We start from the raw sequence: 17388 nt of genomic DNA, 5'->3' as shown, positions 1-17388 counted from the left end.
CACCCTTTCACACACAAACACATACCTTCTAGCAAACAGGATTCTACACCCCCCACATTCACAAGACCAGGACAACTGCAGCTCACTATCTCTGCAATTACAGCACAAACTTTCCAACAGTTTTTTTTTTATTAAGTCCCCCCCCCCCCCCCCCCCCCCCCCCCCCCCCCCCCGGCGCTACTAAACTAAACTACAGTGTCACTCTAAATCATCATGGCAGAGTGGGCAGGCATTCAGGTGCAGTAATCAGCCTAAAGACGCAGGGCTGGATGGCTCTGTTTCAGCCCCTAATGAACTGATAAACAGCTCAGGCCCGTCTGAACGCCGCTGCTGCACCCCGTCAGCAGGAGGACCGCAGAGCGCCGCTTCCTTTAAAGGGCTTAATGAAGCGGAACGCAGCAGAATAACAAAGCAGCAGAGATACTCCGCTCTGTTCCGTCCTGTCTCTGAACACTACACACTGCACTCTTAACTTTAAGATACTCCGCTCCGTTCCGTCCTGTCTCTGAATGCTATGTGCTGCATTCTTAACTTTAAGATACTCCGCTCTGTTCCGTCCTGTCTCTGAATGCTATGTGCTGCATTCTTAACTTTAAGATACTCCGCTCTGTTCCGTCCTGTCTCTGAACACTACACACTGCACTCTTAACTTTAAGATACTCCGCTCTGTTCCGTCCTGTCACTGAACACTACACGCTGCACTCTTAACTTTAAGATACTCCGCTCTGTTCCGTCCTGTCTCTGAACTCTATGTGCTGCATTCTTAACTTTAAGATACTCCGCTCTGTTCCGTCCTGTCTCTGAATGCTATGTGCTGCATTCTTAACTTTAAGATACTCCGCTCTGTTCCGTCCTGTCTCTGAATGCTATGTGCTGCATTCTTAACTTTAAGATACTCCGCTCTGTTCCGTCCTGTCTCTGAACACTACACACTGCACTCTTAACTTTAAGATACTCCGCTCTGTTCCGTCCTGTCACTGAACACTACACGCTGCACTCTTAACTTTAAGATACTCCGCTCTGTTCCGTCCTGTCTCTGAACGCTATGTGCTGCATTCTTAACTTTAAGATACTCCGCTCTGTTCCGTCCTGTCTCTGAATGCTATGTGCTGCATTCTTAACTTTAAGATACTCCGCTCTGTTCCGTCCTGTCTCTGAATGCTATGTGCTGCATTCTTAACTTTAAGATACTCCGCTCTGTTCCGTCCTGTCTCTGAACACTACACACTGCACTCTTAACTTTAAGATACTCCGCTCTGTTCCGTCCTGTCACTGAACACTACACGCTGCACTCTTAACTTTAAGATACTCCGCTCTGTTCCGTCCTGTCTCTGAATGCTATGTGCTGCACTCTTAACTTTAAGATACTCCGCTCTGTTCCGTCCTGTCTCTGAATGCTATGTGCTGCATTCTTAACTTTAAGATACTCCGCTCTGTTCCGTCCTGTCTCTGAATGCTATGTGCTGCACTCTTAACTTTAAGATACTCCGCCCTGTTCCGTCCTGTCTCTGAATGCTATGTGCTGCATTCTTAACTTTAAGATACTCCGCTCTGTTCCGTCCTGTCTCTGAATGCTATGTGCTGCACTCTTAACTTTAAGATACTCCGCTCTGTTCCGTCCTGTCTCTGAATGCTATGTGCTGCATTCTTAACTTTAAGATACTCCGCTCTGTTCCGTCCTGTCTCTGAATGCTATGTGCTGCATTCTTAACTTTAAGATACTCCGCTCTGTTCCGTCCTGTCTCTGAATGCTATGTGCTGCATTCCTTTCGTTTCGCACACAGGGCGGCTCAATAAGGAAACGATATGTGTTGCGCAAGATCATTACTGTGATACTGCATGTAAATTCCCCCACGTCTGACACAGACTGCCCGAACAGGGGCTGTACACAGAGCGGGTGTTCTGACCGAACGTCAGTGTGAGTGTTTACACTGTGGGGAGAGCGGGGACTTACACTGGAACAGAATGCAGGGAATGCACAGGTGTATAAAACGGATTCTCTCACAGAGGTGTACAAACAACGAATAATGTCCCATTTAAAGAATTAGCAAATTAGGTGGGGGCATCAGCCTGGATTTTTGAGGACACCCCTCTTTGGGGCAAAGCTGACCAGTCTGTGAGCCTCTGGCCAGGCTGTTGCCACAGCGATTGAGAGTCTAACTGCCACTGCCTTTCTGATGGATCTGGGGAAAAAGTCATCATCATCAACATAAAGCTGCCCGACCTGTCATATCGTTTGCCCTGATACATGCCTCATCACATTTCTGTCACCATTCATGCCGTCTGGTATGATTAATTATCATACCAGACCGGCTAGCAGAAGATGGCCACCCCCACTGCAGCCAGGTAGCTGTCGACATTTCTTCCCATCAGGGAGTTTTTTCTTACCACAGTTTGAGGAGGAGTTTTTTTAACCTCATAACCTAGTTTTTGAAGGGTTCAGACCTGGTTTTTGTCCAATTTTATTTTCGATTACCTCCGTAAAGCAACTTTGCAATTGTGCCTTTGTAAAAAGTTCTATACCAATAAAAAAAAAGAATTGAATTGAACCGAATTGAAACCAGCAAGAGGTTTGATGAGTTCTGAAAAATGTTTTTTTCTTCCTTCTCAGGAAAACTCAGAACAAAGTAGAAAAAAGTGGGCTATTGAACGACTGAACTCCAAAAAATCCTCAGTTTTGAGCAGAAGTAGTCTGGAAGGGGTTTTTTTGTGCATGATGTGCTGTAATACACTAGTTCCTAAAACTTTTTAATAACGGGACCCAAATAAGTAATACTTAGAACCTCTCAGGGACCCATCAATACTCACACAGGTGTAGCCTTGTGGACTACAGACTCAGCCTGGGACCCACCTCATATACTCCGAGACCCATCGTTTAGGAAACGCTGCTGTAGTACACTGTTCCCATCTCTTAATGAGTCTTGGAGGAGAGAGCATGCAGGCCCTGCCTCACGGTCCCATAGGTCAGCATAAAGTCTTCGGTTATGAGACGCTGGTGAAATGCATGCTGGGAGCTGTTCTGCGAGGCTAAATTTCAAGACTGAGCACAACAGAACTTTTGCTTTAATGTATGAAGAATAAAAGCCTTCCCTTCCGCACTGTTAGCATGTCCTCTCACTGTTAGCCCGTCTGCTCTCTGTTAGCCTGTCTGCCCTCTGTTAGCCTGTCTGCCCTCTGTTAGCCCGTCTGCTCTCTGTTAGCCTGTCCTCTCACTGTTAGCATGTCCTCTCTCTGTTAGCCTGTCTGCTCACTGTTAGCCCGTCTGCTCTCTGTTAGCCTGTCCTCTCTCTGTTAGCATGTCCTCTCTCTGTTAGCCTGTCCTCTCTCTGTTAGCCTGTCTGCTCTCTGTTAGCCTGTCCTCTCACTGTAAGCCTGTCCTCTCACTGTTAGCCTGCCATCTCACTGTTAGCCTGTTCTCTCACAGTTAGCCTGTCCTCTCTCTGTTAGCCTGTCCACTCACTGTTAGCCTGTCCTCTCACTGTTAGCCTGTCCTCTCTCTGTTAGCCTGTCCACTCACTGTTAGCCTGTCCTCTCACTGTTAGCCTGTCCTCTCTCTGTTAGCCTGTCCACTCACTGTTAGCCTGTCCACTCACTGTTAGCCTGTCCACTCACTGTTAGACTGTCCTCTCACTGTTAGACTGTCCTCTCACTGTTAGCCTGTCCTCTCACTGTTAGCCTGTCCTCTCACTGTTAGCCTGTCCTCTCTCTGTTAGCCTGTCCACTCACTGTTAGCCTGTCCTCTCACTGTTAGCCTGTCCTCTCTCTGTTAGCCTGTCCACTCACTGTTAGCCTGTCCTCTCTCTGTTAGCCTGTCCACTCACTGTTAGCCTGTCCACTCACTGTTAGACTGTCCTCTCACTGTTAGACTGTCCTCTCACTGTTAGCCTGTCCTCTCACTGTTAGCCTGTCCTCACCAGCTCAGAGTAAACAAACACAGCCTCTAAGTGAGGCATCCCATAAGCTTTCCAGGGCCCAGTTGCTTTTAGAGTGGAGGGCCAGGCCTGGTCAGGCCAACCCAACATCTCCCTGTCCTACTCAATCAAGCCCACAGGGCTACTGCTCAGAGAGGGACGAGAGAGAGACAGAGAGAGAGAGGAGAAGAGAGGAGAGGGGCAGAAAGAATGAGAGAAAGAGATAGAGGGAGATGGGGAGAGAGAGAAAGAGAGAGAGAGAGAGAGAGACGGATCAAGAAATTTCAGATGAGAATGTGCCTGAGGCTGCAGCACTGCCATAACAGCACACATGAATATGACCCCATTTCATAAGGAGGGGGAGGGGTGGACTGGCCAGAGTGGGGGGGCGGGGGGGGGGGTGAAAGGGGAGAATGTGGGACATGAGTGGAAGGAAGGGAGAGTGACAGTGAGGAGAAGACAACAAAGTTCTGACAGCAGAACAAGGGAACACAGCTGGATATCAGCTAAAGGCGCATTCTGCAGTATTTCCAACAGGAAGTATTTCTAACAGTTTGTTAGTGTGTGATACAGCTTGCCTGATCATGTAACAGAGGCAGACCCTGGGGGGGGGGATATGTGATGCAGTGCTGGTTACTGTAGTCTGTAGGACTGAATGGCCTGTTCTCCTCATTAATTGACCTGACTACGTCTCATTTTCATGAACACACACGGCTGAGCCAACCATTTTAGGAGCATTTGCTCCTGACAAAAAGTGCTTACTGGAAAAAAAATAATTTAGGAGCTGATCTACGAATTGAGATGCATTAGTGTGATTTTTCAACTTAGCAGAACGTGTCCCTTGGGAAAAATGTTAGCGTAGCGCCCAGTCTGTTGAGTCGGGTTCCACCTCAGGGTCCTTCTACATGATGCCCAGCAAGTTCGCCCACACCACTGCCCGCTCCTGCTGCCACTGCCTGCCTCTAGGCTCTGGTATACTGTGAATGCATTATTGTGAATGTATTCACACTGTGAACACCGTGTAGTATACTGACGAATTCTTTGTAAAATTTATTATAGAAATAAATGTTGATTGACTGATTACGCATTCTTACATATCTATTTTATCGCTGAATGGCTTGTTCTCCTCATTATGTATTCTTACAGTTGTTACAATGAGCATTAATATGACTCGTTCCAGCCTAACAGACAGTGAAACAATCCAAGCCTCTCGGCAGTCAGACCTTACAAACCCAGAATAGCAAAGTTCACTGAAATTATTGTTTATCCACTGCCTGACAGCTGAGCACAGAGTGAGGGACTAACGTTCGATGCCGGTGGCCTCTGCCCTTTTCTTCCAGGAACAAATTAATACGGGGGCCCTGTTGTGCTGCCGTTTCTCTCTAAACTCCCCATGGGAGCGCGGTCCCAGAGGGGCCGCTGGGAGCTCAGTCTCTAACCCGGCTGCTCAGCAACGGAACAGCTGGAAGAGAGGCACGAACCAATGAACATTAAGAGCCAGAGGAGACGGCCAATCACCAGAGCCAGAGCAGGCCACCAGTCACCAGAGCCAGAGGAGACGACCAATCACCAGGGTCAGAGCAGGCCACCAGTCACCAAAACTAGTGGAGACGACCAATCACCAGAGCCAGAGGAGGCCACCAAAAAAAAAAAGCCTCATCTAACTGACCCTCTCAGCTGCTCTCTCTCTCATGATTTAAGGCTTCTCTGTGCAGATCCAGCGCTTGTGAAACAGTCAGTATTCCCCCCACCTCGCCTCACACCCCCCTCACACCTGTCCTTCCCCACACCTCCCCTCACACCTGTCCTTCCCCCCACCTCCCCTCACACCTGTCCTTCCCCCCACCTCCCCTCACACCTGTCCTTCCCCCCACCTCCCCTCACACCTGTCCTTCCCCCACCTCCCCTCACACCTGTCCTTCCCCCACCTCCCCTCACACCTGTCCTTCCCCCCACCTCCCCTCACACCTGCCCTTCCCCCCACCTCCCCTCACACCTGTCCTTCCCCCCACCTCCCCTCACACCTGTCCTTCCCCCCACCTCCCCTCACACCTGTCCTTCCCCCCACCTCCCCTCACACTTGCCCTTCCCCCCACCTCCCCTCACACCTGTCCTTCCCCCACCTCCCCTCACACCTGCCCTTCCCCCCACCTCCCCTCACACCTGTACTTCCCCCACCTCCCCTCACACCTGTCCTTCCCCCCACCTCCCCTCACACCTGCACTTCCTCTACAGGCTGAACACAGTCAAACGGTAAAGAGGAAGTAAAAATACAATGACTAGCCAGTGCTCATGAAAATCTCAGGGTTCGGCAATGGAAACACCACTGATGTTAGTGCTGGCGGGGTGGGGGGGGTGTTGGGGTAGAAAGGTTAATTTACACATGAAAGAAATATATATACAGGACATATCTACTCCTATAGCTTTTAGCTACACATGTCAACGTCACCATCATAAACTTCATACCGCCAGAATATATGATCTTAGTTACATATTAACCTACCTATACTGTTAGCTGCACAGTGGCTACTGTAGCAAATAAATTAAACTAGAAATAGCCTAATATCATAGCATTTCAATATATACTATTCAAGTCTTTGGCAGTTTCTTCTGGAGCTCTGCATCTCGTCTGAACTTTATTATAGATCACTGGCTAGCTAGCTATGACGGCTGGCTAGCTAGCTAGCTGAATTACCTAATATTTTTGGCAACAATGCTTATTGCCTAGTCTTTTTCGGTTTGTACAAACACTATTCATTTATACAGATACCGTCACCATTTTACCTGGCTAAAGGTGGCAATGAAAGGGCACTTTGTTTGCAGATGCTACCTAGTCACACCATCCTTACACAAGGATGTTCTGTTTACAGCACAGACCGTGCACTTTGGTTTTACAGTCATGTTTCCCTTTTAATCAAACTTTGAGCCAAAATGTCCACCTAAATTCCCTTTGGCTTATACCGCATTTGATAAATACATTATTGGTACAGCCCTAACACGTATAAATAACAGGACTATATAACACAGCTGGAAGGGAGAGGATGCGTAGATAATTTCATGCTTCAAACCTACATTAAAAAACAAAACATATTTTGTCTTTCCTGATGAGGATTAAAGATTCGTTGATGGATTTTTGCACACACTGAAAGTACAATGATAACTGATGAAATGTGAGATTTTAAAGGAAGCCCTTGGCTCAAAGTTTAACAAGAGGAGCTTAAATGGCACCAGCATATGTTTACCAGCTTAAGCCATATTACACTGTGCAGTCAGACAAAACAGACAAACTGAGGGAATCTGTAATTAACTAATATCCCTATTCCCACTAGGTGGCATGAAGGTCACTCAATCACTGCTGTCCTGTCTTTCTGTCTGTCTATCTGTCTGTCTGTCTGTATGACTACGGAACATGGAAGAAATTATTCCATCTAAAAATGAATGTTCTTTTTCTTGCCAAAAGGAAATGAATCAACTTTGAAGAAATATGCTTTGGAGAGTCGCCTTTGCGTGGGCAAAATGCATTAACATCCTTAGATGAAGCATCTTTGTGAGGGTTATTATGACAACTTTTTTAAAAACCACGTTTAAATTCCAGACCTCAGACCAGGATGTACACAGCTCATTTTCAGAGGATAAAAACCATAAGAAGAGTCATGGGAAATGTACTTTCCCCGTCAGCTTCCTTAAACATACTCAGTGTTTCCACACATCACCCTCCGATGTGCTGTCTCCTGTGCCAGACTTGTGCAGCACAGCTCAGACACAGTTACAGTCCAGCCTACGCCAAGTACACCTGACTGCACAGTCACACCATGGGGTAACAAGGGTCACAGGCTGGGGAGAAGAAAAGGATGAGAGAGAAAGATAGGGAAAGAGAGGGAGGGAGGGAGAGAGAGAGAGAGGGCGAGCGAGGGAGAGAGGGAGAAAGGGGCAAAGAAAGACAGAGAAAGGGGGAGGGAGAGAGAGAGCGAGGGAGAGAGAGAAAAAAGGAGAAAGAAAGAAAGAGAAAGAGGTCAAACAGCCCCAGGCCGGTGCTGTCTTATGAAACCAGAGCAGTCCTTAAATCACAACTAGCCTACTGGCTCTTCAGAAGCTATTATGAATATTAAAATCGCTGAAAACCCCATTAAACAAACAAACACACACATCAATATGAAGGCTGGCTGCCTAGGCTCCGCCCACATGCCCATATTTGGCAGGTGTGCACAGGCTGATTGACAGCAGGGAGCAGGGCCGTGTGTAATGTTTTCCATCACGGCTGTCCGTCTGTCACCAATCCTCTGCTCTGCCCTGCAGCTCAGTTTCCCACACAGGTGCTGTCGCCAGGGCGACGGCAGCGACCCCGCCCATCTCTTTGTGCCCGCACAATGACATCAGCTCCAGGCAAAGCACAGGTGTGTCCAGGAGGAAGTTACCTTTCTCTTCCTGCTTCTCAGATTCACTCTGACCTTTGACCTGCCTGCCTGCCTGTCTGTCTGTCTGTCACAGAGGGATGACTCACAGTGGCTGAGCCTTTCTCCAGGTAAAATAAACCAGGAAATCACAGGCGAACTTCAGCCTCGCTGACTCGGATTCTCATTATGGGCGTGGCAGATCACGCTTTCGCACCGAACCGCAAATATACCGGCTTTTTAGGAGCTGCGCACGTTAGCTTTGAACCAGCAGGAATTCAGCCATTCTAACCTCAGGTTTGTTTGCTATACGGCTTATTGCCCATCTAATAGCCACCGTAGCCCTATATCCTCATACGAGCATATTTTCAGAAGGGTAGAAAATTGCAGGTGGCTGCAGTTTATGTTTTAATACATCAGGGTGAATTTCTGAATGGATTTGGCCTCTGAATGCCATGGTGCTTATCTGTCAGGAGCGAGCACATGTGGGGGGGTGGGAGGGGAGGGCCTGAAACCCCAGAGGGGTTGTGTCAATATGTTGAAAATAGATCAGTGGTTCCCAAGTTAGTTTTGAAATGAAAATCTACAGGACAGTAGATCTCCAGGAACAGGGCTGGGAACCACTGTTGTAGATATTTGGTCTTGGAAAAGTCAAACACAAGGATGAATATACTTTATAGCAGTAAAACTTATTGCAACATCCGTACGTTAGCACATGTACTGATAATTTCTGCAATAGTAACATTGGGGTATATTTCCAGGGGACCCCACCCTGGGGGAGACTTCAGGGGCTCAGAGACTCAGCACCAGCAGCCTCACGTGGCTGTTGCCACGGTTACCCACAGAAGCCGAGACGCTTGTTTACCAGAGCTTCCTCTACCCCGCGGCGGGGCTGTACTACCACCGGATCGCATTATAGCATCATCACACAATCACGCGCACGCACGCACGCACACACACACACACAATCACGCGCACGCACGCACGCACACACACACACACAATCACGCGCACGCACGCACACACACACACACACACACACACACACACAATCACGCGCACGCACACACACACACACACAATCACGCGCACGCACGCACACACACACACACAATCACGCGCACGCACGCACACACACACACACACACACACAATCACGCGCACGCACACACACACACACACAATCACGCGCACGCACGCACACACACACACATACACACAATCACGCGCACGCACGCACACACACACACACAATCACGCGCACGCACGCGCACACACACACACACACACACAATCACGCGCATGCACACGCACACACGCACACACACACACAATCACGCGCACGCACAACCAGCAGCAGCGGGGAATTCAGAGCGTCAGAGTGTCTTACCGGTCAGCCTACGTTACAGTGTCTTACCGGTCAGCCTACGTTACAGTGTCTTACCGGCCAGCCTACGTTACAGTGCCTTACCGGTCAGCCTACGTTACAGTGTCTTACCTGTCAGCCTACGTTACAGTGCCTTACCGGCCAGCCTACGTTACAGTGCCTTACCAGCCAGCCTACGTTACAGTTCCTTACCGGCAAGCCTACGTTACAGTGTCTTACCAGCTACCGGTCAGCCTACGTTACAGTGTCTTACCGGCCAGCCTACGTTACAGTGCCTTACCAGCCAGCCTATGTTACAGTGTCTTACCAGCCAGCCTACGTTACAGTGCCTTACCGGCCAGCCTACGTTACAGTGTCTTACCGGCCAGCCTACGTTACAGTGTCTTACCAGCCAGCCTACGTTACAGTGTCTTACCGGCCAGCCTACGTTACAGTGTCTTACCGGCAGGCCTACGTTACAGTGTCTTACCGGCAGGCCTACGTTACAGTGTCTTACCGGCCAGCCTACGTTACAGTGTCTAACCGGATAGGGTTGGCTGCCATAGAAACCTAATTGTGTGTGACAGCTGGTCCAGCAGTCAAGGAAAAAACAGATGGATTTTCCAGGTTTTCCTTCCCCTGCCTGGGATTAGCAGGATTTGGGTCAAAGGGACACCGGAATTTTGTAATTACTAATCACTTGAACTTAATCTCATTAAATGCACGTTTCTACTTTGGTTTGCCACAGTAGTAATACATAACAAATATATTCTCATTCCTTTTTAACGCCTTAAACATTTTTACAATGATGTCATTATAGGCCAAACTGGCAGTCTGATTTACACCCATCACACATCAGAGACAATGGGTTTGCAGTGAACTCGGAGAGCTTGAAGATGGTTAGAAACAGAAATTACTGTGTACACAATTTAAAATATAAAAACACTGCATGAATACTGCAAACTGCTCAGCTGAGGAACACAAGCACCAGCGGACGAACAGAAGACTGATTCTGAAATCATGACTCTGAACTCACGCAGAGGATGAATGTTAAGACACACACACATTCCTATTAAACAAGAGAAAAGTTTCTATCATCCCAACAACATTATCAGGAGTAATGGGTCAAACTTTCAATAGAGCAGGACATTGCACATGTTGCGCTACGTATAGATGGCAAAAATACCGCTGGCATTGAGCGGCTCACCCTAGTTCCCTAGGAACCAGGTAACCAATAAATAAACTCAACCAAACACCCAAAGGACCCCAGTATTACCACGGAATATCAGGACAAAAAAAACCCCTGAAGTCTTGACATTCTGGTTATTAATGAATACTCATGATTGCAGGTAAAAAAAAGGGAAGTAGGCAAACAGGGAAGTAGCCATCGTCTGTCATGTCCTCCATGAAAATAACACCTTTACTATATAATAACAACACCCTGACAGTCCAGAGTGACATCATCATCATTCCATCAACACTTCCACCCTACAGAGTCACTCATTGGACAGAATCAGCCTGCTGTGATCTGATTGGAGCACAACTGCCAAGCAAAAGGCTTGTATTGTATTGTTAATAGTTTTGTTCTTATTACTGTTCCTATTGTTAGTGATTACCATTCAAACTATAGGTCACCTTGTTTTTTTATTTTATTAATTATGTGCCCTGCAGTGTGTGTGTCATTGTTAATTACTTTTGCAAAAAATCTTTATCTGAAATTGAGAAAGTGAGAGAGAAAGAGAGGGAGAGAGAGAACAGGGCAGCAGCATGGAAGTAATTCACTTCCACACAACGGACACCGCTGATCTGACAAAGGGAGACCGTACAGAGAGGCATTTTTTAAAATTCATTTAATTCAATCTAAATTTATTAGGGTGAGATTTTAAAAAATCTCTTTCAAGGGAGCTCTGGCCAAGAGGCTGCAGCACACAGCATAAATTTAAATGAGACAAACGTGGAGAGTGAGTGCTTGCTTGGCTTGATAGAAGGTGAGCACGATGTGAGAATGCGGGAGCAGGTTTTTAGCACAGTGTACCCCCAAATCACACACAGATGTGTACCCCCAAATCACACAGATGTGTACCCCCATATCACACACACACAGATGTGTACCCACATCACACACACAGATGTGTACCCCCATATCACACACACACAGATGTGCACCCCCATATCACACACACACAGATGTGTACCCCCATATCACACACACACAGATGTGTACCCCTATATCACACACAGATGTGCACCCCCATATCACACACACACAGATGTGTACCCCCATATCACACACAGATGTGCACCCCCATATCACACACACACAGATGTGTACCCAAATCACACAGATGTGTACCCCCAAATCACACACACACAGATGTGTATCCCCGTATTACTGCAGCCCCTGCTGCTCTGGTGCCAGCACCCCAGCACATCCACTAAGCCTTGGGGATCTGAGAAATTCAATAACACAAACTGTTAATCAGCAAGGATTATGAAAAAAAATACTGCAACTGCATTTAATATGTCCACACTCAGCGTGTTCTGCATAAGCCTGCTCATATTATCGGACAGATACTTATGCAAGGCCTGGCTTTATATTAACTGGAGGCAGTTGAACACTGTTGGCTCTGAAGACAGACCTTTTGCTCTACAGCTATAAAAGAGGAAAGTCCAGCTCCAAACAGCTCAGGCAGCCACAGAACTGTCAGTTCAGGGGAGTCAGAGAGTCAGAGCTGGAGAGTCAGAATCAGAGTCACTGAGTCAGAGCTGGAGAGTCATAATCAGAGTCACTGAGTCAAAGCTGGAGAGTCAGAATCAGAGTCAGTCAGGGAGTCAGAGCCGGAGAGTCAGAATAAGAGCCAGAGAGTCAGAGCCAGAGCCAGAGAGTCAGAGCTGGAGAGTCAGAATCAGAGTCAGGGAGTCAGAGCTGGAGAGTCAGAGTCAGTGTCAGAGAGTCAGAGTCAGTGTCAGAGAGTCAGAGCTGGAGAGTCAGAATCAGAGTCAGAGAGTCAGAGACTCCCAGAGCAGAGGGCAGAGACATAATGAATGCCAGAGCTGTACCTGGTCTTAGAGCCAGAGCCACAGAGTTTGACTCAGAGAGTCATAGAGTTTGACTCAGAGAGTCTATCTCACATATTCACGTGGCTTTGTAAGTCATACGAGTCATGGATACGAGTGTAGACCTGCTAAATTACTGTAAGGCAATGTACAGCACTACATGTCACAGAAGCTGATGTACTTGTGAGAAAACAAACGGATTAGCGGAGCTGAAGAATATAAACACTGCAGCACTTTACACCCCTGGCCACTCTGCAGTTTGATTGTTTTCCTTCAGTCCCTGAGGATCCCTGCCGCGGTCCAGTTTATGCCTCCAGCCTGTGCGATTGAGTAAGGTGCATTTCAACATGCGTGTGCTCCCTCTGCGTAGCACATGCAGACACACACATGCACACACGCGCGTACACATGGGCAACACACATGCAGGCACACGCACGCGTCCACGCAAAAACTCTGAGAAGGTCGTACTGAAATCAGTAAGCGGCCTACGCTTGCTCACGTCCTGAGCAACATGAAGCTAAGACGCACGTTTTCTTGCAAAAGCCCCAATACACTCATCATTCACCCGCTCCCAGTACAGCACAGCAGTGCTGTGGCTCAGCATTCATTACACAAGCCTGTGGGACAGGACTTAGTCATGAGGAGGATTAGGAACATTAATGAGTCACATGGGCTGATCCAACCGCCCAACAATTTCAAAATAAAAGCCAGGTTTTGAGCAATACAGAGGAACTCTGACCAACACAGGCCCACAGAGTGGCTGCTAGCTCATTAGTCATTTACACAAGCATCAGGACCTTCAAATGATCCAACACTATGGTGGATACTGCTTCCATCTCTACAGCTGATCCTTCTGCAGATATCCATTTTCAAAGCCCTGGTTTCGATCTTTTTACAGACACGAAAGAACCAATGGCAGTCATCACAAAGGCATTTCACATGGCCTCTGAAGCATAATTGTTTGCCAACGAATCAGGTATAATTAAAGAGAAAAGGCAGGGAAAAAATGTAATGCACCATATGGTGACGACGACTGTTACTGCATTCAATAATTCTCGTTGTGGTATATTTCGCCCAGCCTTACACTCTGTGTCAGAGTTGCGGCCCCCCAGGACCCTTGTGTGGGTATGTGAACTCTTGTCATTCTGCCTACAAAGTGCGTCCCAAATTTGTTGCCTTTTGAGGTTCCTTTACCGTTAGGATAATGCCTGCAGAGGGAGTTGCCTTCTAAGGATGCAGACAGCGAGGTAGTTGACGCAGCCACAGTTGCAAATTAAAGGGAAGTTTATTTAAACAAAAGAGTTGAGGATCAATGGAAGTGTGAATGCAATTGTGTGTGTGTGTGTGTTTGTGTGTGCATGTGTAGAAAAAGGAAAATAAAAGAATAGTGTACAGAAGAAAAAAAAACTTTAAAAAAAAAAAAAAAACAGGAGCTAGCAATCTGCTAGGCCTCGAAGGAGGAAAAAACCACTGGAAGTGCTGGCACCAAAACGCAACAAAAAGAGTAACTCCTGAGGCCTGGGCATCCCAGTCTTTTACACCTGTGGGCCCGGGGCAGTCCAATCAACTTAAGTGATACCAAGCAAGTCTGGGGGGGGGGGGATGTTCTCTTCATGACTGTATTTAGGCCTATGTAACTCTACAAATGGACATAACTACAGCTGGAGGAAACTCCATTTATACTGTCCCTCTGCAAGTCCAGAACCCAGAACCTAGAACCACTCAGTCATAGCGGTCTGGAGGAACCAAGATAATCCCCATAAGGGCCACAGCTACAAGCTACAACAGCCAGCACGAGCAGCTAACTCAGTTACCCAGCTAACTCAGTAGTCCTGGGGGGACTTCACGGAGCAGGATTACTGGGTTAGCTGGATAACTGCGCTTAGTAAAACCAAGAACAGCTCTTTTTACATATTCCAGATTTGGGAGGGTTCCAGGTTTTACTGGGCGCAGTTATCCAGCTACCTATCCGTAATCCTGCATTGTGGGTGCAGATCTTGTGGCAAGTTTTATTACAAAGTTATAATTTAAAAACTCCGAAAAAAACTCATGAGAGAATAAGATGAAGACAAAGAAACAAAGGAAGAGAAAAAGAATGCACCTGTGTATTTGTGCCAGCCCTGGTTATCGCTGCATGCTCAGTGGACTGTGGAGCTGCACTTTCGCTCGTGCGCGTTACGTAATGTGCAACTGCACGCGGGTACGCAAATCTTCAAAACTCGGACTCATGACTGAGCAAGGCAAATCAGGAGGGCGGCTCATTATCAGTTATTAATGTTTCACAATAGCATAGCAAAGATAATTAAACGTAGAGCCAACGTTAAAGGGTGTCCTATCCCAATTAATTTAGTAATAAGATACTTTCTGGGCGAATGCTTTATTCGTAGAGTGTTGTGGGATACGTTTTATTTGTTTGTTGTTGTTTTTTTCCTTTTTGGTGTAAAAGGGTTAGTTGAAAGAAAACATGGGTGACTGGTTTTCTAAGATATCTCTAGGTTGCTAAGCCCCAAAGCAAACAAAACAAACCTGCTCGGCAAACCACTTGATGTTAACATCATATCCTCTCTTCAGTCTACCGTGAGATTCCTAGTAGACGGTGTATACACTCATTGCGAAAAATACTTTGAAAATATCTTTAGGGGGAACCCAATTTAACATACACATGGTAACTTAGTATAAACGCCGTGTAATACGGTTGTTGTAACAACAAAACACTGCAAAAAAAAAAAAAAAACAACCTCAACTACCAACTTGACAGGCAGCCGGCATAACCTGTAACATTTAAGGGGCCGCCAGCAAGTTCCCTACTACGTTTAACACCGCGATATAGCTATCGACTCAGATGCTTAAATCTGATTTTTTGCTTTCTTTTCTATAAGCCTTACATACTAGAACGTACATATTGCATCTGAACAATAGCAGTTAAACGGCAAGGCTACTCAAAATCCAAAGTTGGTTTGTAGGCTACTTTTAAATGAGCGCTGGGTGAGTGTGTTTCACAGTAACCAGCTCCCCTTCTCTGTGTTCACGCCGTCCTAAAGCCGTCCCGTGTTTCTTTGAATGATCAATCCATGGTTCGTAGGCCACAATGCGGTTTCACAATAATGAATGGAGATGATATTGAACAAGGAGCCAATTTTACACTTCCACGACAACGGCTAAGTAATAGCCCACTACTTCCACTGGCTGTATAATTTCAGACGCGACAAGCACTTCCCCGTCTATGAACGCACTTTGCACATGCTCCCTAGGAACACCGAAACTAGATCGAAACTTGCTTGTGCACCTGTTCGTCCGAACTGCAGCAATAACGCGCTTAGTATTGAAGGCATGGCTCACACACCGCATTAAAACCCAGCAGTTTGCTGCTGAAATTACACTGGGAATTTGTGCAACGTAATGAGTCCAAAGTAAAATACTTTGGCATGTGTATGCTAATCTTGTTTGATAACGCGATATAGAGATGACAGCACAAAAGTTATTCGTGTCATGTCGGGGTAAAAACACAAACGCGAATAAACAGAATAATACACGGCATACAAGCTGAATTCTTTAAAACGCACGCGCGCGTGTGTCTGTGTGACGTGCTGATCTGGGATTCTCGGTTTTTGTTTAGTACGAGTTTGAAAAATAATTAACCCTCACCGAAATAGGCTACAGGCTTATGTCAATGAACACGGACGCGGTCAGAATTAATATGATACATGGTGTGGAAAACTTCACACGCACCCGAGTGTGAGTCTGTATGTGTGTAGCAAGGTGTAGGCTACGCAATTAAAAACGTCACCCGTGGAACGAACGGCAGCTATGTCTGCCTCAACAGCCAAACAAAACTTGCCGAAGGCAACCTGAATTAGTTCACTCACCTGAGTGAAGAGCTCGTTCACTGACATCTTGTCCCACCGGACGAGCCCGCTCCGTCTTACCAAAAATACTCGAACATCAACTCAAAACCTTTCCTTTTCGAAAAAAAAAGGCAAATAATAATATAGGTATTCCAGTGTAGTATTTTCCCCTCTAATAATACGGTTGTCCAGACCTCATTTTTCAGATTCAGGTAAGAGTTCCCGAGTTGACCTGCCCAAGCTGTTCGGGCGCGTCGTTTTATGTGCTTAGCTAGCAAGCTAGTTAGCGGCTTCCGACCTTTTCCTCTTTTACCAGGTGCTTATTTTTCGTCTCTCAATCCTGTTGGGGAAACTATGCCTTTCCCATCCTCGTGCACCTGCTCCACAGGATTAGACAACGCCTCAAAAGACAGATGGGGATACACCGACAAGCTGTACAGGGCGGCAGGTTAATGGAAGGAGAAAAAAGTATCAAAGCAACGACTCCAGTTTACTTCCTTTCCGTATCCATGGACTCGACATCCCGTGTTAACTGGCAGGACTGTGGCAGAGGCTGGAGGAACGCAGTTTGCCCGCACACTGAGCAGCACCGAGACACCTTCAGGTTCAGACGCGAACTGCATTTTCAAATGCATCCGCAGCACAAGTTAATGCGGCGCGTGGGTCAGTAACGCTACTGTACAGCCGCCCTCCTGTCACGGATAAGCGCTGGCACTGCACGTGCTTGCCGATTTACTGTTTAGCGGACGTGTTTCTGTGTTGTTTTATCATTTTTCCGCAAACGAAGATGCACATCAAAACCTTACCAGCCGGACGTT

The 17388-nt window shown here is 47.0% G+C and overlaps 1 protein-coding gene across 5 annotated transcripts in view; it reads right to left on the bottom strand.

Moving 5' to 3' along the window:
- Positions 1-17388, bottom strand: part of myo5b (myosin VB) — a 73615-nt gene extending 56227 nt beyond the window's left edge. For 3 of the 5 annotated variants that reach the window (XM_035391326.1, XM_035391328.1, XM_035391331.1), the window contains exon 1: positions 16592-17386. In XM_035391326.1, the coding sequence (XP_035247217.1) occupies positions 16592-16618 (27 nt within the window). In that variant the 5' untranslated portion in view covers positions 16619-17386. Of the gene's footprint in view, positions 1-16591 lie in introns of all 5 variants that reach the window. The other 2 variants (XM_035391329.1, XM_035391330.1) reach the window with 2 other exon arrangements.

The sequence above is a fragment of the Anguilla anguilla genome, chromosome 14, assembly GCF_013347855.1.
Source record: "Anguilla anguilla isolate fAngAng1 chromosome 14, fAngAng1.pri, whole genome shotgun sequence".
In the NCBI taxonomy this organism is placed as follows: Eukaryota; Metazoa; Chordata; class Actinopteri; order Anguilliformes; family Anguillidae; genus Anguilla; species Anguilla anguilla.
Note: the sequence above shows the minus strand (reverse complement) of the source record. Positions and strands in the feature narration are given on the sequence as shown.